Source organism: Danio aesculapii, chromosome 18, assembly GCF_903798145.1.
Source record: "Danio aesculapii chromosome 18, fDanAes4.1, whole genome shotgun sequence".
Taxonomy (NCBI): Eukaryota; Metazoa; Chordata; class Actinopteri; order Cypriniformes; family Danionidae; genus Danio; species Danio aesculapii.
The window spans coordinates 36,151,114-36,174,299 of record NC_079452.1 but is presented as its reverse complement, the minus strand read 5'-3'; the positions used below and the strand labels follow the sequence as shown (position 1 = coordinate 36,174,299).

Here is a 23,186-nt window from a genome sequence, read left to right as displayed (position 1 = left end):
GACCTTCTAAATACAAACAACTCTTTAAGCATATGTTATCAAGATAATGATAAAAGACAGTTTGTATTATTAACCTAATCACGTTTTACCCTTTACTTATCAGTGAGTGATTTAGTTATCAGTGAGTGCAAAGCATGGAAGTGGAAAAATCCAGCAAGTGTTAAACGATCTATTTGTATAATAGATAATAACACAAAAATGCAGCAAGACACACCACTAAAGAATATGTCCTGGAAACTCCATTGGCTTGCCACATTGACAGCATGTATACAAATGAGCTTTCTTAATTATTGCTTTAAAAAAAAAGCAAATAGGGGACAAAACATCAAATATGTTCTGTGCTAGACAGAATTTAAAGACAAAACTAAAACTGTAAGTGAAAAGTGTAATATGATGGGAGGTTTATAAATGCATTAATGAACATTCTGTTTGTGACTTGGTTTAGTGCTTAAAATGCAAATAAAGAACAAAATTAACTATATATATCCACTTCTAAAGGTAACATTTATGGTGAACAGATATTAATCCTGTTTAAAAAAAGTAATAGGCAAATGTCTTACCTCTGTTTGATGAGGCATTGGGTTAAATCCACACTGACTGCACACTGTCATCTTGCATTCAGTGCATGTGTTAAAGTTCTTGGCATCTTTAGAATCAATGTTGAGCTCCACTTTACATAATGGACAGTTGGTTTTGACTTCTTTAGGAGAAGGTTTTTGAAGTGGTTTGGGTGATGTAATTTGTTTGATGTCTGGTGTCTTCTCTACATCTTGTGCTGCTTGTGTTTCATTGTCTCCAATAGGTTGAACTTTACTAGAGTCTGGTGCCACTGCAGATCCTTTCCGAGATGTGGGAGGTGTTGCCTTGGTAGATGTCTGGGAAACTGTGGATCCCTTTCGAGAAGTTGGTGGTGTTTTGGAGGACTCGTCCTGAACAGTTGAGCTGATCAAATTAGATGCTGAGCTAAATATAGAGGATCCTAGGCCCAGAACTTTCCCAGAGACAGCAGAAACAGACTGTGGTGAGGGTGATCGGGATCTCGCCGTTTCTGTCAGGCCACCAAAGCCACTGAAGAATCTCCCTGTGGCTGAATCTGTTGGTTTTGGAGAAAGAGGCTGTGCTTTACTACCACCTAACCCAAAACCAAAGAAACTCGACTCCTGTTTTGGGGGTTCAGTCTCTGTAGGTGGAGCAGATTTTACAGGAATAATTGTATCCTTGGTTGATTGTTTTGTTTTCTCAGGTTCTGTTTTAGTATTGTCCTGCTTAGGAAGATCTTTGCTAGAAGTAATCCTATCAGTTAGCTTTGCATCACTGCTGGTCTTTTGAACTGAAATATCTTGCTTTATTTCCTGAGCAGGTGCTACTATATTTTCAATGGGAGCTAAGGTTGGATTCTCATCAGGTTTGGACTCAACTGGAGCTGTAGCTACCTTGTCAACTTTGGATGTTGTTTGGTTGTCTTTCACTAAAGGAACTGTTTGAGGCTTTACTGGTGGACTTTTCATTGCTCCCTGTGCCCGTTGTACCTGACAATTCAGGCAGAGCCATTCATCAACCTGAAAAAATTATATAATAAGACATTATATCTTCAACTATATCTTAAAATTCTACCAAAATACCTTCTAAATACAAAAACAACTCTTTAAGCATATGTTATCAAGATAAAAAATAAATGACCACTTCAGTTTCTATCATTAACCTTAATCGTGTTTTACCCTTTACTTATCAGATAGTGATTTAGTTCAAAGTGAGTGAAAAGTATGGAAATGGAAAAATCCAGCAAAGATCAAATAATCTGTTTGTATACTAGATAATTACACAAAAAAATGCAGCAAGACACACCACTAAATAATATATCCGGGGAATTCCAATGGCGTGCCACATTGACAGAATTAATACAAATTACCTGTCTTAATTATTGCTTTTTAAAAACAAGAAAGATAATAGGGGGCGAAAAGTCAAAGATGTGCTATGCTAGACAGAATTTAAAGACAAAACTAAAAGAGTAAGTGAAAATAGTAAAAATGATGGGAGAATGATAAATGCATGTTTGAACATTTTGTTTTTGACTTGGTTTAGTGCTTAAAATGCAAAAAAGAACAAAACACACAGTATATATACACATCTAATAGTAGCAATTAATGTGAATAGATATTTATGTTTAAAAAACATAATAAGCAAATGTCTTACCTCTGTTTGATGGGGCACTGGGTTAAATCCACACTGACTGCACACTGTCATCTTGCATTCAGTGCATGTGTTAAAATTCTTGGCATCCTTAGACTCAATGTTGAGCTCCACTTTACACAATGGACAGTTGGCTTTTGCTTCTTTAGGAGCAGGTTTTTGAAGTGGTTTGGGTGATGTAACTTGTTTGATGTCTGGTGTCTTATCTACATCATGTGCTGCTTGTGTTTTATTGTCTCCAACAGTTTGAACTTTACTAGAGTCTGCTGCCACTGCAGATCCCTTGCGAGATGTTGGAGGTGTTGCCTTGGTAGATGTCTGGGAAACTGTGGATCCCTTTCGAGAAGTTGGTGGTGTTTTGGAGGACTCGTCCTGAACAGTTGAGCTAATCAAATTAGATGCTGAACTAAATATAGAGGATCCTAGGCCCAGAACTTTCCCAGAGACAGCAGAAACAGACTGTGGTGATGGTGATCGGGATCTTGCTGTTTCTGTCAGGCCACCAAAGCCACTGAAGAATCTCCCTGTGGCTGAATCCATTGGTTTTGAGGAAGAAAGCTGTGCTTTACTACCACCTAACCCAAAACCAAAGAAACTTGACTCCTGTTTTGGGGGTTCAGTCTCGGGAGGTGGAGCAGATTTTACAGGAGTAATTGTATCCTTGGTGGATTGTTGTTGTGTTTTCTCAGGTTCTGTTTTAGTATTGTCCTGCTTAGGAAGATCTTTGCTAGAGGTGACCGTATCAGTTGGCTTGGCATCACTGCTGGTCTCTTTAACCGAAATGTCTTGCTTTATTTCCTGAGCAGGTGCTACTTTCTTGTCAATGGGAGCTAAGGTTGGATTTTCATCAAGTTTGGACTCAACTTTAGCTGTAGCTATCTTGTCAACTTTGGATGCAGTTTGATTGTCCTTCACTAAAGGAACTGTTTGAGGCTTTACTGAAGGACTTTTCAATTCTCCCTGTGCCCGTTGTACCTGGCAATTCAGGCAAAGCCATTCATCAACCTGCAAAAATTATATAATAAGACATTATATCCTCAACTATGTCTTAAAATTCTATCGGAAGACCTAAATACAAAAACAGTTCTTTAAGCATACGTTATCAAGATAATAATAAAAGACAGTTTCTATCATTAACCTTAATCGTGTTTTACCCTTTACTTATCAGTGAGTGATTTAGTTATCAGTGAGTGAAAAGTATGGAAATGGAAAAATCCGGCAAGGGTCAAACAATCTATTTGTATACTAGATAATTACACAAAATAAAATGCAGCAAGACACACCACTAAATAATATATCCTGGGAATTCCAATGGCTTGCCACATTGACAGAATTAATACAAATTACCTGTCTTAATTATTGCTTTTTAAAAACCAAAAAGATAATAGGGGGCGAAAAGTCAAAGATGTGCTATGCTAGACAGAATTTAAAGACAGAACTAAAAGAGTAAGTGAAAATAGTAAAAATGATGGGAGAATGATAAATGCATGATTGAACAGTTTGTTTTTGATTTGATTTAGTGCTTTAAAGGCAAATAAAGAACAAAACACACTGTAAATATCCACTTCTGATGGTAACAATTAATGTATGTTTAAAAAAGTAATAGGATAATGTCTTACCTGTGTTTGATGGGGCATTGGGTTAAATCCACACTGAATGCACACTGTCATCTTACATTCAGTGCATGTGTTAAAATTCTTGGCATCCTTAGACTCAATGTTGAGCTCCACTTTACACAATGGACAGTTGGTTTTGATTTCTTTAGGAGCAGGTTTTTGAAGTGGTTTGGGTGATGTAACTTGTTTGATATCTTGTCTCATCTCTAAATCTTGTGCTGCTTCTGATTTATTGTCTCCAACAGGTAGAACTTTACTAGAGTCTGGTGCCACTGCAGATCCTTTCCGAGATGTTGGAGGTGTAGCCTTGGTAGATGTCTGGGAAACTGTGGATCCCTTTCGAGAAATTGGTGGTGTTTTGGAGGACTCGTCCTGAACAGCTGAGCTTATCAAATTAGATGCTGAGCTAAATATAGAGGATCCTAGGCCCAGAACTTTCCCAGAGACAGCAGAAACAGACTGTGGTGATGGTGATCGGGATCTTGCTGTTTCTGTCAGGCCACCAAAGCCACTGAAGAACCTCCCTGTGGCTGAATCTGTTGGTTTTGGCGAAGGAGGCTGTGCTTTACTACCACCTAAGCCAAAACCAAAGAAAGTTGACTCCTGTTTTGGGGGTTCAGTCTCGGTAGGCGGAGCAGATTTGACAGGAGTAATTGTATCCTTGGTTGATAGCTGTTGTGTTTTCTCAGGTTCTGGTTTAGTATTGTCCTGCTTAGGAAGATCTGTGCTTGAGGTGATCTTATCAGGTGGCTTTGCATCACTGCTGGTCTTTTGAACTGAGATGTCTTTCTTTATTTCCTGAGCAGGTGCAACTTTCTTTTCAGTGGGAGCTGCAGTTGGATTCTCATCAGGTTTGGTCTCAACTGGAGCTGCAGCTATTTTGTCAACTTTGGATGCAGTTTTGTCATCTTTTAATAAAGGAACTGCCTGAGGCTTTATTGAAGGACTTTTCACTTCTTCCTGTGCCCGTTTTACCTGACAATTCAGACAAAGCCATTCCTCAACCTGCAAACGTTATAGAATAAAACATTAAATCCTGAAGTCTAAGGTCCTAAAATTATATCTAGAAATTTGGTAACTACAAAAACAGCTCCTTTAGTATATATTATCAAGACACACCAATAATAACCACTTTAGTTTGCATCATTAACCTTAACTTTGTGACTGTGTTTTACCCTTATAACTTGTCAGTTAGTAAAATGCATGGAAATGGGAAAAGTTAGTGAGGGTCAAACAACGTATTTGTATACTACATAATTACACAAGTAAATTGCCTCAAGACACATATATACACGTATGTTCTGGGAATTCCAATGGCTTGCCATATTGATAGCATTAATACAAATGGGGTCTCTTAATTAATGCTTTTTAAAAACAAAACAGAAAAACAAAGATATTCTGCACTTGATACAATTATATAAATTGTAGAAAGTAAAGTAAAAATATCTTAATCATATTTTAAAAAGTAGTAGTCAAATGTCTTACCTCTGTTTGATGAGGCATTGGGTTAAATCCACACTGACTGCACACTGTCATCTTGCATTCAGTGCATGTGTTAAAATTCTTGGCATCCTTAGACTCAATGTTGAGCTCCACTTTACATAATGGACAGTTGGTTTTGACTTCTTTAGGAGAAGGTTTTTGAAGTGGTTTGGGTGATGTAATTTGTTTGATGTCTGGTGTCTTCTCTACATCTTGTGCTGCTTGTGTTTTATTGTCTCCAATAGGTTGAACTTTACTAGAGTCTGGTGCCACTGCAGATCCCTTTCGAGATGTGGGAGGTGTTGCCTTGGTAGATGTCTGGGAAACTGTGGATCCCTTTCGAGAAGTTGGTGGTGTTTTGGAGGACTCATCCTGAACAGCTGAGCTAATCAAGTTAGATGCTGAGCTAAATATAGAAGATCCCAAGCCAAGAACTTTCCCAGAGACTGCAGAAACAGACTGCGGTGAGGGTGACCGAGATCTAGCTGTTTCTGTGAGACCACCAAAGCCAAATAGTTTCCCAGTTGTTGATTCCGATGATTTAGTTGAAGCAGGTTGCATCTTAGGGCCACCAAATCCAAAACCAAAGAAACTAGATTCCTGTATTGGTGGCTCTGTCTGCACATGTGGAGTAGACTTTTCAGGAGGCTTGTCAGACTCCTTTAAGACTGTGACAGTCTCTTTCTCTTTCTCTTTCTTTGGATCTGATGTTTCCTTCCTTGGCGAGGATACAGGTGGTCCCTTAATGTTACTCTCTGGTGCTTTTGGTGAACCTGTGACTTCTTCTTTCTTTTGGACATCCACTGAAACATCAGTCTTAGTTCTGTCAGAGATGGCCACAGCTTGAATCTCTTTCTTTTGTGTTTCATCTACAGAATCAGGAGCCACAGTGGTTGATGATGACCCTGATGTTATACTTTCTGTTTTTGGGGCAAGTGCGGGGGTGAAGACTTTGGCAGGTTGCTCGTGGGTTTTTATTTTAGGAGGTTCTTGTGGTTTTATTCCATTTAATGCTCGCTGTGTCTGGCAGTTCAGACAAAGCCATTCATTGATCTGTAACAACAGATAAAAGAATAATCATTGAATTCTTTCTTTCATGACATTGATGGAACATTGAAATATCATTTATTTTCTATAGAAATCACAAAAATAATTACAGTGGAAATTTAGTACATTTTAATTGACTTAGCTGTATTAAAATAGTTTTTTTTTAGCAAAAATATTTAAAGTGTAGTATAGTTGTGTTCTCTTACCTCTGTTTGATGTGGTCTTGGGTTGAATCCACAGAGGTTACAAACAATGTCCTTGCACTCAGTGCAAGTATTGTAGTTTGGAGGGACCTTAGTACCTATTTTAAGATCTACTTTGCAAAGAGGACATGTTTTTGTCTCTGCTTTAGGAGCTGTGACTGTTCCTATTACAGCTTCATTTACTGTTGTTGCCTGTTGGACCTGCTTCACATCTGTTTTGTCTGGTATAGGTGCTTTACTGGTATCACCAGTAGGTGGAATTTGTTGAGAAGTTACAGATCCTTTACGAGAAGCGGGTGATGTTGGTGTAGTCTTTAATGATGTTTGGGACACCACAGATGCCTTGCGAGATGTTGGCGGCGTTGTGGTCTTTGCAGATGTTTCAGAAGCCATGGAAGCCTTACGAGAAGTTGGTGGGGTCTTTGAGGACTCATCTTGAATGGCTGTTGATATTAGATTAGATGCAGAACTCAAAAAGGAGGATCCAAAGCCAAGAACCTTCCCTGAGACAGCAGTAACAGAGGGCTGAGGGGATCCAGATCGGGCACCACCAAAACCGAAGGTAAAGAAATCTGCTTCCTCCTTTGAAGGTTCTGCTTTCTGTGTTACAGCATGTTTTGTAGGAGATGGATCACTTTTTGGATTTTTGGGTACTGGTGTTGAAGCTTGTGTTGGTTTGCTTTCTTGATTCTCTGTAGCAACCGATGCACTTTTTGTTTCAGTGACATCTGTCATATTTTGTGAAGAAACAGAAATTTGAGAGGGTATAGGACTGTCCTTGTCTTCCGGTTTTGTTGGTGGAGATGATTTGCTAACCTTTGGGGGTGGTTGGGCAGAAGGAAATTCTTGTGCTTTCTTTAGCTGACAGTTTAAACATAGCCATTCCTTTACCTGTAAGATAATAATTGTAATTTATATTAAAATAGGCAATAAATGATACATATGCAACTCATACAGCTAAAAAGTACTCTTCAAGTACTCTTACCTCAGTTTGGTGTGGCATAGGACTAAATCCACAAAGGTTGCACACTGTGTTCTTGCATTCAGTACAAGTGTTATAGTTGGATGGATCGCTCTTTAAGTCTACTTTACAGATTGGACAGACTTTTGAAAGCTCTGGGACTGGTGCGTTACTTCGCACATCATCAACTGGTACTTCAGGCATCTCATCTTGTGGTTTACTCTCCTCTATTTTCTTTTCATCTTGTTTCTTTACAACAGTAAGCTTGGCTTCCTCCACCACTTTACTTTTTTGCACGACTTGAGCAGCTTCTGAACCCTTTCGAGAGGTAGGTGGTGTTGGTGTTGTCTTGATAGAATTTTGGGACACGGTAGATCCTTTTCGAGAAGTTGGTGGAGTTTTGCTGGATGACTCATCCTGAATGGCTGAGGATATCAGATTAGATGCTGAACTGAGGAATGAGGACCCAAAACCCAGAACTTTTCCAGACACTGCAGATTGAGGCGAAGGTGACCGAGATCGTGCACCAAAGCCAAAGAAACCAGAGTCTTCCTTATTCTGTTCAACTTTTGATGTTGGAGCAAGTTTGGAAGGATCTGCATCATCTTTAGATTTTTGAGCATATGGTGTTGGAGTAACTGTAGGTTTTTTAGCCTCTGCAAGTTTCTTGTCCTGCTCAACAGTAACAGCCTGCTTATTTTCTGGAGTCACTTTCTTTTGTGGAGATGCTAGTGGTACTTGTTGCTGAGCAGGGGGAGGTCCTGAGGCTCTCTCTACCTGGCAGGTCAAGCATAGCCATTCCTTCATCTGTTGATAAAAACATAAACAATTAAACATGCATTTGTTAATTTACATGACATATTTACAAAGTGTATTTTCAAATAAATCTATAAATGTAGGTACCTCGATTTGATGTGGATTTAGATTAAATCCACAGAGATTACAAACAGTTTTCTGGCATGAACTACACATGCTGTAGTTCTGTGGATCTTTTTTGAGCGTTTCATTGCAAAGTGGACAGGCTTTTGAAATCTCCTCTGAAGTATGTGGAGGTTTGACCAGCTGAGGATCTTGGGTTTTTGATACTGGTTTTTGTTCTTGTCTTGATGAAACAGCTGGCTTTGATTCTCCTTGAGGTGGTTTTTGTTTAGCATCCTGAGAAATTACAGATCCTTTTCTAGAAGTGGGTGGTGTTGGTGTGGTTTTATTTGAAGCTTGAGAAACTGTAGATCCCTTGCGTGATGTTGGTGGAGTTTTGTTGGAGGGCTCATCCTGAACAGCCGAAGAGATTAGATTTGATGCTGAGCTGAGGAAGGAGGATCCAAAACCAAAAACTTTATCAGAGACTGCAGCTTGAGGAGAGGGAGATCGAGATCGAGCACTGCCAAAACCAAAGCCAAAGAAACTTGTTTCTTCTTTAACCTGTTCACCTTTAGGTGGTGGAAGAGGCTTGGAAGAAGAAACATCACTTTTAGATTTTTGAGTATTTGGTGTTTTTAGTTCTTTAGTCTCTGTGAGAGGCTTCTTGTCCTGCTCAGCTGTAATGCTTGGCTTTTTCTCAGGAGATGGTGAAACTTGAGTCTTTTGCTTCTGTGGAGATGCTGGTGGAAGTGCTATATTAGATTGTGGCTCTGGTTGAGGAAGGGGGGGTCCTGAAGTTTTATGCATCTGACAAGTCAAACACAGCCACTCCTTCACCTGTAGATAATACAAAAGATACTCAAACAGAGTCATATCTCTATTGTATTTGTATCATGTGACCATAAAATCTATAATCAATAATTTATTTATATACCATAATTAATTTATGAGCTGTGCTAATGCCACATCAAAATGTAAAACACATATACTTACATCAGTTTGATGAGGATTGGGATTGAATCCACATAGATTACAAACAATGCTCTTGCAAGAAGTGCAAGAGCTGTAGTTTTGTGGGGTTTTCTTGAGGGTCTCTTTACATAACGGGCAGCTTTTTGGTGGCTCTTCATTCAGCTGAGCTTCTGAAGGTTTGGATGGTTGAACATCTGGTCGCCCTTTCTGTTCTTGCGTTGGTGTGGAGGTTGACTTGGACTGCACTAGAGGTGGATTTAGTTTTGACTCTGGTGGAGCTACTGATCCTTTTCGAGAAGTGGGAGGTGTTGGTGTGGTCTTAACTGAAGTCTGAGAAATTCCAGAACCTTTTCGAGATGTTGGCGGTGTTTTAGATGGTTCATCCTGGACAGCAGACGAGATTAAATTTGATGCTGAGTTTAGGAAGGAGGAGCCAAAGCCAAAAACTTTATCAGAGACAGTAGACACAGTGGGCTGAGGAGATTGTGATCTTGACTGAGAGCCACCAAACCCAAAGCTGAATAAATCTGATTCTTGTTTAGAAGGTTCGGATTTATGTGGTTGTTCAGACTTGGCAGGTAGGACTTCACTTTTCTGCTTTTGGGTTTCTGATATAGATGATTTGAAATCTGCTACAACACCAGGAGTGTGTTGTTTTTGTGGTGAAGAAGGTGGAGGTAACTTGGTAGTCTGTGGACCAGGTTGTCCAGCTGGAGGTATGGGAGCTCTCTGGATCTGGCAGTTCAAACACAGCCATTCCTTCACCTGTAGGGTGATAAAAAAAAAATAAAGCTTAATATTGAAACATCAATATTGAAACATTAATATATATATATATATATATATATATATATATATATATATATATATATATATATATATATATATATATACAAACATGCATATAATTATAGATTTTTGATAACTTTAATACTTTTTATAATTTAAATATTTTTCACTTAACCATTGTCTTACCTCAGTTTGATGTGGCAATGGATTAAATCCACAGAGATTACACACTGTGTTCTGGCAAGCAGTACACGTGCTATAGTTTGGTGGATTCATTATTATTTCTGCCTTACACAGTGGGCAAGCCTTTGGAGGCCCTGATTTGTGGACTTCTTCTTTAATTACAGCTTTTCCCTGAACTTCTTTCATCTTCCCTTCTTGTTCCTTGTCTTTCAGCTTCTCTTGAACAGATTTAGCTCCCTGCTTAGGTGACAAATCAGCTGATCCTCTCTGAGGTGTAGCTTGTGTTAATGTAGTCTTCACTGGAGTTTTCGCAGAGGCTGAATCCTCTTGAGTTGCAAGGGGTGTTGTGGAGGATTCATCTTGTACAGCAGTGGACATAAGATTAGAAGCTGAACTCAGCAGGGAAGAACCAAATCCAAATACCTTACCAGAAACACTGGAAGCAGCAGGTTGGGGAGATGGCGATCTAGAGCGTCCAAAGCCAAAAAAGCCACTCTCTTCTTTAGTGGGTGCAGTTTTTGGTGGAGCAGTAGATTGTTGCTTTAGTGATGGCTGTACTAGTTTTTTGATGTCCTCCTGCTGTTGTGGCTTCTGTTTTGGAGTAATTGTATTTTCCTTTTTAGACTCTGGAGTACCTGAAGATACTGCAGTGTTTTCTTTCTCACTGAGAGGAACAGGAGCTGGTGTCGTTTTCTTTAGTGGTGATACCAAAGGAGCTACTTTGTTAGCCTCGGCTTGAGCTCTTTGCATCTGACAGTTTAGACAAAGCCACTCCTTTTTCTGTAATGACAATTTAGGTTTAGATTTACACTTGCTCTGTGGTCATTTCATAAAGATAAGCACATGCAGTACTGAAAAAAAAAATAAACATTTAAAAAATAAACTTGATGTTTGATAAAATATATTTATTTATAATATTTATTTATATAAAAATAACTGTTATAAAAACACAATTTTAGTCAACATTTTGACTTCTTGTAATAGTATATGCAGTCTATGTAAAATTTTGTGCATATTATGTCAAATACACAAATTAAATATATTATATAAATATGATAATATATATAAGGTGTCTTATGTTCTTCAAGGTAACAAGGCTACTTACCTCTGTCTCATGAGGCATGGGGTTAAAGCCACAACGATTGCACACTGTGTTTTTGCACTCTGTGCAGGTATCAAAATTGGGAGGCTCCTTCTGCAAATCAACCTTACAGAGAGGACAGGCTTTGGGAAGTGATATAGTTGACTTTGTCTTTGTTTCTGGAGGAGCTGCATCTTTGGTAGTTGTTGGCTGTGCCTGACTGACCATAGGTTTCTCGTCTACTTTTGCCTTTTTTTGTATTGACTCTGGAGTACCAGTAAGTAGTGCAGTCTTTTCTTTTTCAGTGGTATCTGGATCAAGCGTTTTCTTCTGTGGAGGTTCAGGAGCCGATGTCAAAGAAACCCCAGAGCCCTTTCGTGAGGAAGGTGGAGTGGCAATCTTGTCTGAAGTATGGGAAAATGATGAGCCTTTACGAGAAGGTGGAGGAGTTGTAGTCTTAGTGGAGAGTTGAGAAGCTGTTGAACCCTTTCGGGAAGCAGGAGGTGTTGTTGAAGGTTCTTCTAAAGCTGATGAGATCAGATTACTTGCTGAGCTAAACAAGGAAGAACCAAATCCTAGAACCTTTCCAGAGACAGCAGATGCTGCATGTGGAGGTAAAGGAGACTGAGATCTACTTCTAGGATCTTCATGGAGTTCAGATGACACAGGAGCCCCATCTTGAGTTTTTCCTTGTTCTTGTTGCTGTGGGGTAACCAAATTAATTGTTTTCTCTCCCTTTTCTTCAACTTCAGTTTTTGCCCCATCTGTATTATTAATGTTTTTAAAGTTTACATCAGCTTCAGCCCCCTTTTGTGAGGTTGGAGGAGTTGTTTTAACAGATGTCTGTGAACCCTTGCGATAAGAAGGTGGAGTGGTATTAACCTTACTTGAGATTTGTGATACAGCAGAACCTTTTCGAGAGGTTGGTGGTGTTTTATCAGACATTTGAGAGGCTGTTGAAGCTTTGCGAGAACTAGACGGTGTTGTGGAGGACTCATCTTGAACAGTTGTTGAGATTAGATTAGATGCTGAGCTTAAGAAAGATGAACCAAATCCTAGAACCCTCTCTGAGACAGCAGGCTGGGGAGAAGGCGATCGTGATCTAGCTCCTCCAAAACCAAACCCAAAGAATCCAACTTTGTCTTGCTGTGGATCAGTTTTTTGTGATTCTGACTTTAAAACATCTGTAATATGCTGCTGTTGTGTTTCTTTCTGGGCAGGTTGTACAGTTGCTGCTTCCTTGGCATGTGACTGCAGTTGCACAGGGGAAGGTTCTGGTGCTTTCTGCATCTGGCATGCCAAGCAAAGCCACATCACCTGTAGTTTAAAAAGCATATTATATTGATAATTTGGCAAGTGAGATTTACACTGTAAATATTAAGGATGTTAAAAGGTCATCCAAGAGATCAATGGAAAAATCCACTTTAAATGTTATCTTCAAAAGGCAACTGGACATTGAGAGATCCCCTTTCAGTATAAATTTTATATTAGAAATACTGTCAGGTTTTGCATGATAGAGCCTAGAATAAAATAGTTCTTCATTAAAGTCAGCATGAACTAAACATTGATTTTTCCACTTGATGAATGTCAGTTTTTATTGTGAACCCAGGATAAATGCCTTCATTTATTTTTATTGTAATAAAAATTAAGCACTTTTCTTTCTGCTGATGTATCCAAAGGTAATTCTCAGTCCATACAGTATCCAACATTTTCCCCCCTTTATTATAATAATTTCTGATCAATAGTAGGTTTACTTAGACACATATAAACATTTTGAAAACATTTTTCTCACCTCATTTTGATGGGGCATTGGGTTGAACCCACATAGGTTGCACACAATATTTTTGCATTCAGTGCAACTGTTGTATTGATCTTTCTTGAGATCCATCTTGCAGAGTGGACAGACCTTGGGTAGAGGCTTGGGCGAATCCTTTGTCATCTTTGAATTATCCTCTTTCAATTCTCTTGATGAAACATTAGCCTGCTGAAGCAATTGTCTTTTCTCCTCTTGCTTCAGCTCAATTGATGGTTTAGTGTCTTTACTTGGTTGAGTTTTCTGGGACTCTTGCATGGCCACTGAAGAGCCCTTGCTGGAACCAGGAAATGGTGTGGTTTCTGAAACTGATGAACTTTTGCGGGAAGTTGGTAGTGTTGTAGAAGGCTCATCCTGAACAGCTGATGATATCAGATTAGAGGCTGTGCTAAGAAAGGAAGAACCAAAGCCTAAACCTTTCCCAGACACAGCAGAAACAGCAGGCTGAGGTGAAGGAGACCTGGAGCGAGCCCCACCAAAGCCAAAACCAAAAAATCCAGAACCCTCTTGATGAGGTTCAGTCTTTGGTGGTAGTTCAGATTGATTTTCTAGAGGCTTGTCCGATTTCATATGCTGTTGGGTCTTAGGTTGTCTGAGCTGTTGTGGTAAGTCAGTAGTGAGCTCCTTACCCCCTGCTACTGGTGATTTGTGACCAGTATTTGTGGCTTCCTTTGTGTGTTGTTTTTTCTGCACAGATTCTGGAACATCTTTCTCTTTCTTTGGCACTGGAGTTGTTATCTTAGCTTGATCTTGAGGCACTGATGCTCGCTGTACCTGACAGGTCAAGCAAAGCCACTCATTTGCCTGCCAAAAAAGAGAAACAAAATGGTTGAATTTTTTCTCTTCAACTCAATTAAAATTATATAAATTAACGATATTGCTGAACTACCCATTAAACAATAATATTGTTATAACAGTGCTACTATAAATGCCGAGTTGGCTTACCTCAGTTTGGTGGGGCATGGGATTAAACCCACAGAGGTTACATACAATGTTCTTGCATTCAGTGCATGTGTTGAAGTTGGGAGGATCTTTCTTGAGCTCCACTTTGCAAAGTGGGCAATTTTTAATGAGAAGCTGAGAGGACTTAACAGCTGATTGAGGTTTTGATGGAGGTGTAGATGGTGCTTTTAAAAGTTGATCTTGCAAGGACTTTTTGTCTTCCGTTTGCTTTTGAGAAAGATTTTTAGTTTCCCCAGTCTGTGTTTTTATGGAGTCCTGGGATGCTGTAGATCCCTTGCGGGATGTAGCTGCTACTGTTAATGAATCTTTACGAGAGGTGGGTGGTGTTGTAGACTTCACAGAGCTCTGGGAAACTGTTGAACCTTTACGAGGTGTTGGTGGTGTTATGGAGGATTCATCCTGAACTACTGAAGATATGAGATTAGATGCTGAGCTGAGAAACGAGGAACCAAAGCCCAGAACCTTCTCTGACACAACAGGTTGAGGAGAAGGTGATCTAGATCGAACACCACCAAAACCAAAACCCAAAAATCCAGTATCTTTTTTAGAGGAATCTGACTGTGTTGTGGTTTCAGATTTAGCTGAAACAATGCCATCTTTTGGCTGTTGGGGTTTTATGCTTCCTTTCTGTACAGGGGATTTTTCATTTAGAACATTTTGCACTGTTTTTGACTGGTCCTCAGTTGTGCTGGCTAATGGAGAAGGCTGATGTTGAACTCTTTTATCTTGTTGTGAGCCAAGTTTAGACTGCAACTGGGGACCTAGACTTGAAGGTTCAGGTGCTCTCTTTATCTGGCAACTCAAACAAAGCCATTCCTTTACCTAGATGACAAAAATCACAAATCAATGCATATCCTTAACACAAGCATGACTGCAAGAGTAACATAAATATTATATCTTACCTCTTTTTCATGAGGCATAGGGTTAAATCCACAACGGTTACAGACAATGTTTTTGCAATCAGTGCAGGTGCTGAAGTTAGGAGGAACATGAGTAATATCTGCCTTGCAAAGTGGACAGCTCTTGGGGAGGGGCAGGTATGTTTTGTCCGCTTTTGTAGTCAATGATTTATCAGCTGTTTTGTTTATAGAAGATGTGCTGGGTAGTTGACGTGTCTCTTGTTTTTCTGCAGTTGTTGCGTCTCCGGTGTTTGACATCTGTGGAACAGCAGAACTCTTCTGAGAAGTGGTTGGTGTTGAGCCCTGGGAAACTGTTGAAGCTTTACGGGAGGTTGGTGGTGTTGTAGATGTCTCATCTAGCACAGCTGAAGATATTAAATTGGATGCTGAGCTTAAAAAGGATGAGCCAAAACCAAGAACCTTCCCAGAAACAGCAGACACAGCAGGTTGAGGAGATGGAGATCTTGACCTTGCACCACCAAAACCAAAAAATCCAGATTCTTCCTTGGCAGACTTGGCAGAGACTTCAGATTTGGCTTCATGTTCTTGTTGTTGGGCCTTTTGGATTGGCAGAGCACCATTTGGAGCCTTGGATTGTTGGTCTTGTAATTTCTGAGGAGGGCCAATTTTCTTGCCTAACTTGTCCAATTCAGATGCACCTTCATTTTGAATTGAGGCTGAAGCTAGTGGTTTACTGGCAGGCTGTTTTTTAGGCTGTGCTGCAGACTTCAATTTTGGAGGTCCTGGTGGTTCCATTCCTTTGAGAGCTCTTTGAGTCTGACAGTTTAGACAAAGCCACTCTTTCAACTAAAAAAGAAAAAAAAATGGTTAACTCATGCTCACCTATTATTCAAATATTTTAGAAAATATTTGTGAGTCAGCATAAAATTACCTCTGTTTGATGGGGTGTTGGGTTGAATCCACAAAGATTACACACTGTAGTTTTGCATTCAGTACAGATCTGGTAGTTGGCAAGGTCCTTTTGGATTTCTACCTTGCAAAGTGGACAGGATTTGGGCAAGGGTTGTGGGTATTTGTCTGCTTTTGGCATCAATAAAGAAGGTTCACCTTTTTTAGGTTGAGATATTGGTGCTTTATTATTTTGGTCAGCAGTTAACTCTATCTTTTTATCTTCTTTCTTACCAACTGATTGACTTTCATGTGATGTTGTAGACCCTTTCCGGGGCGTTGGTGGAGTGCTGGTTTTGAGGGAAGTTTGAGATACCGAAGAAGCTTGGGAATTAGTTGTAGAAGTTTCATCTTGAACTGCTGATGAAATGAGATTAGATGCTGAGCTCAGAAAGGAGGAACCAAATCCTAAGACCTTACCAGACATGGCAGAAACAGCAGGCTGAGGGGATGGTGACCGTGACCGTGCTCCACCAAAGCCTAAGCCAAAAAATCCTGACTGTTCTTGTTCAGCTTCAGCCTTTGGTGCTGCTTTAGAGACAGAAGGGGAGGAGGCATTTTTTACTGCTTGCTGTTGTACAGGCTTAGTTGCAGGAGCTTGCTTTGCTCCAACTGCACTAGTCTGTTGTTCATGCATCTCCTTTTTTTGAGCAGCAGGTTGGTTGGCAGGACTAGCCATTGTTGGCAGAGTCGAGGGCTGTTTCTCTAAAGGACCAAGTGTAGAATCCATCTTATTAGATTTGCTGGGCTGTGTTTGGGATTTTATAGTGGGTTGTCCTGGAGGCTCTATTCCTTTCAGTGCTCTCTGTGTCTGGCAGTTTAAGCAAAGCCATTCCTTTGCCTGCAAAAAAAACTCAGCGGTTAATAGTAATAATTTTCCCCTTGCCAACATCTATTAACTTATTTCAATTCTCTTAGGCATTTTTAGCATACAGACCCATTCTGAACAAGATTATTTATATTTATATTTTAATATTACCATCAAATTCTAAAAATCTGAATGTGAGTTGATATTTTGTTTAGATACTTTAGAATAGTTTGAATGACTGAATGAGTGTACAGAAAATGCATATTCTGCCAGAGCAATGGCTACTCATATAAACACGTTCTCAGTAAACTAGAAGGATGAAATCATGCCCCTAAGACACTCTTAAATGTTTTATCTTCCTGAAAAAGTATGTGTATGTTTCAGAGGACTACATTGCAGTTAATGACTTTTAAAAGGGCTTCTCCAGTAAGCTACAGTAGATGGCAAAAACAAACAAAAAAAAAATTCTGAGGCATTCCCCAAATGACCCGTAAAATTTGTGCAAAATTCTAAAAGGCTTGTTTACAGTACATCACATTATATGTTTGCATATACATACAGTATATAAAATATTACAAACGATTGCTTATGAAATCTGATCAAAAAGAGCTCACAATTGTGTCAGTGCACATCTGTAAATGTCCGTGCTAAAATGTTTGTTATGAAAATGTGAGCTGATTATTTGGTGCATTTTGTATGATTTATATTTATAAAATTTGATCTTGTATGCTTAAATATTTTCCCAGCTTATTCAGAAAGAATTATCTGCTCATGCTGCATTCACAGTTATCAGACATACAGCTCACCCTGAAACCTAAATTTAATCTCTTGTGAAAGCCAGCAGCTCTCTTATTGTAGGCTTAAGGAAATAGAATATTTCATTAAGACCATTTTAGAAAGGTGCAAAAAAAGCACACAGGTGTTTCACATTTAGTAAATCTCTAGGCTTAAAGCATTTCTCAGGCTTGAATATTTTTTGATTAAACATAAACCACACACAGTTATTGCAGAATAAGTGAAGGTGACCTTCATATAGGAGAAATACTCTTTCTCTATTATCTCATTTCAACAACCTGCACTTGACACTGAGCACAACTAAGCAGCAGATGCCACTGTAATCTACACCACATCTCTGTGCTTTTGAACTCCCTCAGAAAAGTCTTAGATGTTATCTCAGAGGACTACCCACTGATCCTCTGCCTTCCATGTTTTCGTCACACAACTGGTCCATGTGACCCAATAGCCTTCAAAACTCACTGCCAGGCTTAACATAAATTCAAAACGTTTACAGAATCAAGAGCCTTTTGTGCTCAATGCATCTTAGGTCAAACCTAGTTGCTTAGTTGGGGTCCTAACTGCTTAGGGCTTTGAGATGAAGACAACAAAGGTCATAAAGGCTCTCTAGGGGACATATATTATTACAGCAGATTTACAGCTAAGACTGAGAAAATAACACATTCCTGCCCATTCCTGGATATGTGTATTACTATTTTATAGAAAACCTTAGAGAAACTTTCTGAAGTATAAGACTCATTAAAGAGGTGATAATGACACACACACACAAAAAGCAAACCAAAACCATGGTACGAATGGTTTACTTGCACCTTAATGTAAGATTAAGATGCAAATTAATAAAAATTAGTGAATGTGCCACAGGACACCAGCAATAGTGTCAAAAAACTTAAAAATAATAGACATAAATGTCACTGAGGCAAGAAAACAAAGACAGAATAAAACCACGTCTACCAACTTCTGTTGAGAAAGCAAAGTAAAGTATCCCCTTGGATCAAAGCAGACATCACTGAAGCCCACAAGATTATTATGAAGCTCTCTCCCCAAGCAGCCATGACATCTCGATAGCTTTGCTGTCTGTAAAGTGGCTGAAAGCAACACACTGAGTGGAAAGTTGGCAGGCAAAACAGACAAGCCAGCAACTGCTATGTTTGAGCCAGACTGATTATTAAACGTCATAATACGAATCAAAAAGCAGAAAAAGTCCATTCATTCATGAAACCTATTTATCACCCACAGCCTTAAAGGATTAGTTCACCCAAAAAATGAAAATTTTGTTAATTACTCACCCTCATGTCGGGCCAATCCCCCAAGTCCTTTGTTCAGTTTTGGAACACAAATTAAGATGAAAACCGAGAGCTTTCTGACCCTCTTCATAGAGCAACGGTCACATTTATTAATAAAAATAATAATTCCTTATATTTATGTAGTGCTGTTCTGGACACTCAAATTGCTTTACACATTTGTGGGGGAAATCTCCTCAACCACCACCAGTGTGCAGCATTCTTTCCAGCAACGCTTTCCATTTACTCTGAACACCGTTGGCGCTGCTTCAGTGGCGTAGCTCACTTTTCACAAATTGGGACTTTTCAAGCGCTGACGGACATGTCATCCAATCAGATCTCTTTATGCAGTAGTTGATTGCAGATTAATTTCATTGGTTAACTTGCTATGCGTTGATGCTGAAGCCCCATGTAAGTCGCAAGTAAAATCTGGCAGCAACCTAGCTTTCACATGTGCTCTCCCATCCAGGTACTGACCAGGCACAGCCCTGCTTAGCTTCTGTTGGCGACCATGTGAGCATTGCAGAGAGCTAGTTGCCGGCTAGGCATTAAAGGTACAGAAAACTAAAACCTTGTCAACTAAAAACATGGACAAAACATTTAATTTTCCGTATCATCTGTAATCACACAAAGCTCTAAGAACATTTGTGTGCACCAAAACACTGTAAATACAACTTTGTTCGCTATCTTCTCTTCCGTGTCACCCCCTGGACCCACCAAACCCAAGTGGAATGTTTTGACAATGTTTATGCTTCTTTTTCAGGACTTTGAATATATCATGACCATTTCTGTCTGTGGATGTTGTGGGAGCTCTCAGTTTAAATAGTTTAATCTAAAATATCTTGAATTGTGTTCCAACATAAACAAAAGTTTCAAGGAATAGAAATGACGTAAGGGTTAGTTATTAATTTACATAATTTGCATAATTTACATTCAATCTGCCCAGTTGGTGGAATGAACTCCCTAACTGCATCAGAACAGCAGAGTCACTTGCTGTCTTCAAGAAACGACTAAAAACGCAACTGTTTAGTCTCCACTTTCCTTCCTAATCTGCAACTGCCTCTCTGGCTATACCACTAACTGTGCCCTCTCTCTCTCTCTCAATAAAAAAAAAAAAAAAAAAAAAAAAAAAATTTTTACTAATGCTTTGCTTCTTAGACTATACACACCTGAAACTTGTCTATAGCACTTGTTCACTGCTGCTCTTATAGTTGTGTGAATTGCTTCCTTGTCCTCATTTGTAAGTCGCTTTGGATAAAAGCGTCTGCTAAATGACTAAATGTAAATGTAAATGTAAATAATTTGAATTTTTGGGTGAACTAATCTTTTAATGGATCTGTGAATCACACTAATGCATAACTAAAAAGGACGACACATTGTGAATATGCACATTCATGTTTTCTTTTTTGCCTTGAGATTCAAGCACTTCATTTTAAGTTTAGGGAAGGAGTAGTCTGAGGTAATTTAGAATCAAAGCACATTTTGTCTCTCTCACTGTCATTTTCAGGCTGCCTTCCACAAGACTGCCTCCACACAAACCAAAGAGACTAGAAAATACATCTATCTTTTACAACAGAATCACTGAAATCACCAAGAACATGTCCTTTGAAATTGCTCTTGACATTTTCTGCCTATAGTTCATTGCACAAACCATAATGTGAACCAACTACAAGAAAATGCATTCATCTGTTTCTTACCTCTGTCTGATGAGGCACAGGATTAAATCCACACTGATTACACACAATGTTCTTGCATTCAGTGCAGGTACTATAGTTTAGAGGATCTTTTCTCAGCATTGCCTTGCAAAGTGGACAGGATTTGGGAGGAGGTTTCGGGCTTTGATCCACTTTAGTAGCCTGAGCAGATGAGGATTCCTTAATTGTTGTTGATTTTTGTGTGTCTTGAGGTTTAATTTGTTGCTGTTGTGTTTTTCCCACTTGCATCTGTGACTTGGAAAGATCGGGGGATCCCTTAGAGGCCTCTGAGCCTTTTCTTGATGAAGGGGGTGTGGTGATCTTGGCAGAGGTCTGGGAAATGGTGGAACCTTTTCGGGAGGTCGGGGGTGTGGTCGAGTTTTCATCTTGGACAGCTGAAATCAGGTTGGATGCAGAGCTAAGGAATGAAGAACCAAATCCTAAAACCTTCCCAGAAACAGAAGAGGCACCAGGCTGTGGAGAAGGAGAGCGGGATCGAGCACCACCAAAACCAAAGCCAAAGAAACTGGACTCTTCTTCTTTTTTAGGAGGCTCAGTCTTTGATGGTGGCTCACTTTTGGCAGGAGGAGCACCTTTTGTTGTTTGCTGTGTAGGAGGTTTTTGTTGTGTTGTTTGCTGCGATGTGTGAGCTGCACTTGTGCTGGACTGGCTTGATTGTTTCTGACCTTGTGTTGGTTTTGTTGGCGGACTGGCAGATGGAGGCATCTGCTTACTGTGAGGTGTGTCTTTCTTTGCAAGGTTCTGTGATGGTACAATGTCCTTGGGCTGTGACTGGGCTTTTAGTGTAGGAGGTCCACTGCTCTCTGCCCCTCCCAGAGCTCTCTGCATCTGGCAGTTCAGGCAAAGCCACTCCTTAGCCTGTGAATATAGAAAATAAAAATTTCTGTTATCCAGCTACTAATTTTTAATTAGAGATAATTGAACACAGTGGTTTTGGTGATAAATCAGACTGCCAAGTTTACTCAAAAAAATGACAGTGTATTCATGTATTCTTTGGTAGAACATAACATTTGCTAACTTAGAGAATAGTAAGCAATTTGTACTCACAGTTGCATCTGGAGGACTAAAACCACACATGTTGCAGACCACTGATTTACATTGTGTGCAGGTATTATGGTTGGGTGAATCCTTGGACTTAAGATTGAGTTCTGTCTTTTTACAGACTGGACAGAGGGTTTTAACCCCAGCTCCAGGTCCACTTTTCTCCTGAGGCTCTGTTGAAGGAGGCCTTGACCCAGGTCCTCTTGGTCCTTGTTGTTGAGGTCCACCCCTCCCAACACCTTGCTTAGGAGATCCACCCCCACCTGTTCCCTGTTGCAATCCACCCCTACCCGCTCCCTGCTGAGAAATATCTCCTCTACCAGCCCCTTGCAGTACAGGAGAGCCACCCCGTCCAGCTCTTTGTGGTTGGGGTCCACCCCGTCCAGCTCCTTGTAGTTGGGATCCACCCTGTCCAACTCCCTGTGGTTGAGGTCCACCCCTCCCAACACCCTGCTTAGGAGACCCACCCCCACCTGTTCCTTGTTGCAATCCACCTCTACCCACTCCCTTTTGGGAAAGATCTCCTCTACCAGCCCCTTGCAGTACAGGAGAGCCACCCCGTCCAGCTCCTTGTGGTTGGGGTCCACCCCGTCCAGCTCCTTGTGGTTGGGATCCACCCTGTTCAGCTCCTTGTGGTAGGGATCCACCCCGTCCAGCTCCTTGTGGCTGGGATCCACCCTGTCCAACTCCCTGTGTTTGAGATCCACCCCGTCCAACTCCTTGTGGTTGAGAGCCACCCCGTCCAACTCCTTGGCCCCCCCTTCCTGTACCCTGTGGCTGAGGTCCACTTTGTCTCTGAGGTCCCTGTGAGGCTGGTTGGCCATTCCCCTGCTGTTGGGGATCCTTCTGCTTTGAGGATCCGGGAGGCTGCTGTTGTTGTTTTTCCTCACTGGTCTCATCCCCAAAAAGACCAAACTTGTTCACAGCAGAGGACATTGCACTTAGAGGATTCCCTCCACTCAGAAAGTTGGAGGAAAACATGTTGGCTGTGGGTAATGGGGCACTGGTGTAGGAGAAGGCTGGGATGGGGAGCCCAGAGGTGGGTTTCTCTCACCAGTTGACGTTATTCCTCACATCTACCTCCAGTGTCCCTTAGAAAACAGAAAATGGAGTGTGCATACATTAAAGAGCAAGTAACACCTTATTTATGATAACACAAATATTTCCTGACTTTATAAATTAAAACATTTATTGTGTTATAATTGTATATTTCTCTGAAATCTGTATTTTCTGCCTAAAGCAAAAATTGATCAAATGAAGATAGTACTCTTCGAAATAGTTATTTTTTAGACATGCTCTATCTTCTTCAAATTGTGTAAGATCTTAAATGCAAGAGCGTAAATGGCAGCATAAACAAGAAAGTTAATCTTTGCATAAAAAAAGAATAGTTGTCATAGTAGTGTTTGTGAATGGTAGAATTGTCATTTAACCATGACCTGCAGTAAGCACATCCTTTATAAATAAAAGTAATGGGGCATATCATAAGTCGTCCTCACAGTACATTTGCTCTTGCAGTGTGACATGTTATACCTCAAATAAAATGGTTTATTTAGAAAACTACTTTAATTATATATACAA

At 40.0% G+C, this 23,186-nt stretch overlaps 1 protein-coding gene across 1 annotated transcript in view; it reads right to left on the bottom strand.

Moving 5' to 3' along the window:
- The window catches only part of pclob (piccolo presynaptic cytomatrix protein b), a 120,174-nt gene extending 97,667 nt beyond the window's left edge, over positions 1 to 22,507 (bottom strand). Inside the window, exons 1-16 of the mRNA XM_056478028.1 lie at positions 21,728 to 22,507; positions 20,550 to 21,425; positions 15,953 to 16,810; positions 15,064 to 15,867; positions 14,144 to 14,983; positions 13,178 to 14,002; positions 11,410 to 12,702; positions 10,467 to 11,084; positions 9,354 to 10,097; positions 8,403 to 9,197; positions 7,524 to 8,306; positions 6,542 to 7,429; positions 5,292 to 6,341; positions 3,810 to 4,781; positions 2,194 to 3,195; positions 561 to 1,559 (exon numbers count right to left, since the gene is read on the bottom strand). Coding sequence (XP_056334003.1) covers positions 561 to 1,559; positions 2,194 to 3,195; positions 3,810 to 4,781; positions 5,292 to 6,341; positions 6,542 to 7,429; positions 7,524 to 8,306; positions 8,403 to 9,197; positions 9,354 to 10,097; positions 10,467 to 11,084; positions 11,410 to 12,702; positions 13,178 to 14,002; positions 14,144 to 14,983; positions 15,064 to 15,867; positions 15,953 to 16,810; positions 20,550 to 21,425; positions 21,728 to 22,507 — 14,127 coding nt within the window. The remainder of the gene's footprint in view (positions 1 to 560; positions 1,560 to 2,193; positions 3,196 to 3,809; positions 4,782 to 5,291; positions 6,342 to 6,541; positions 7,430 to 7,523; positions 8,307 to 8,402; positions 9,198 to 9,353; positions 10,098 to 10,466; positions 11,085 to 11,409; positions 12,703 to 13,177; positions 14,003 to 14,143; positions 14,984 to 15,063; positions 15,868 to 15,952; positions 16,811 to 20,549; positions 21,426 to 21,727) is intronic.
- Positions 22,508 to 23,186: the final 679 nt, after the last annotated feature.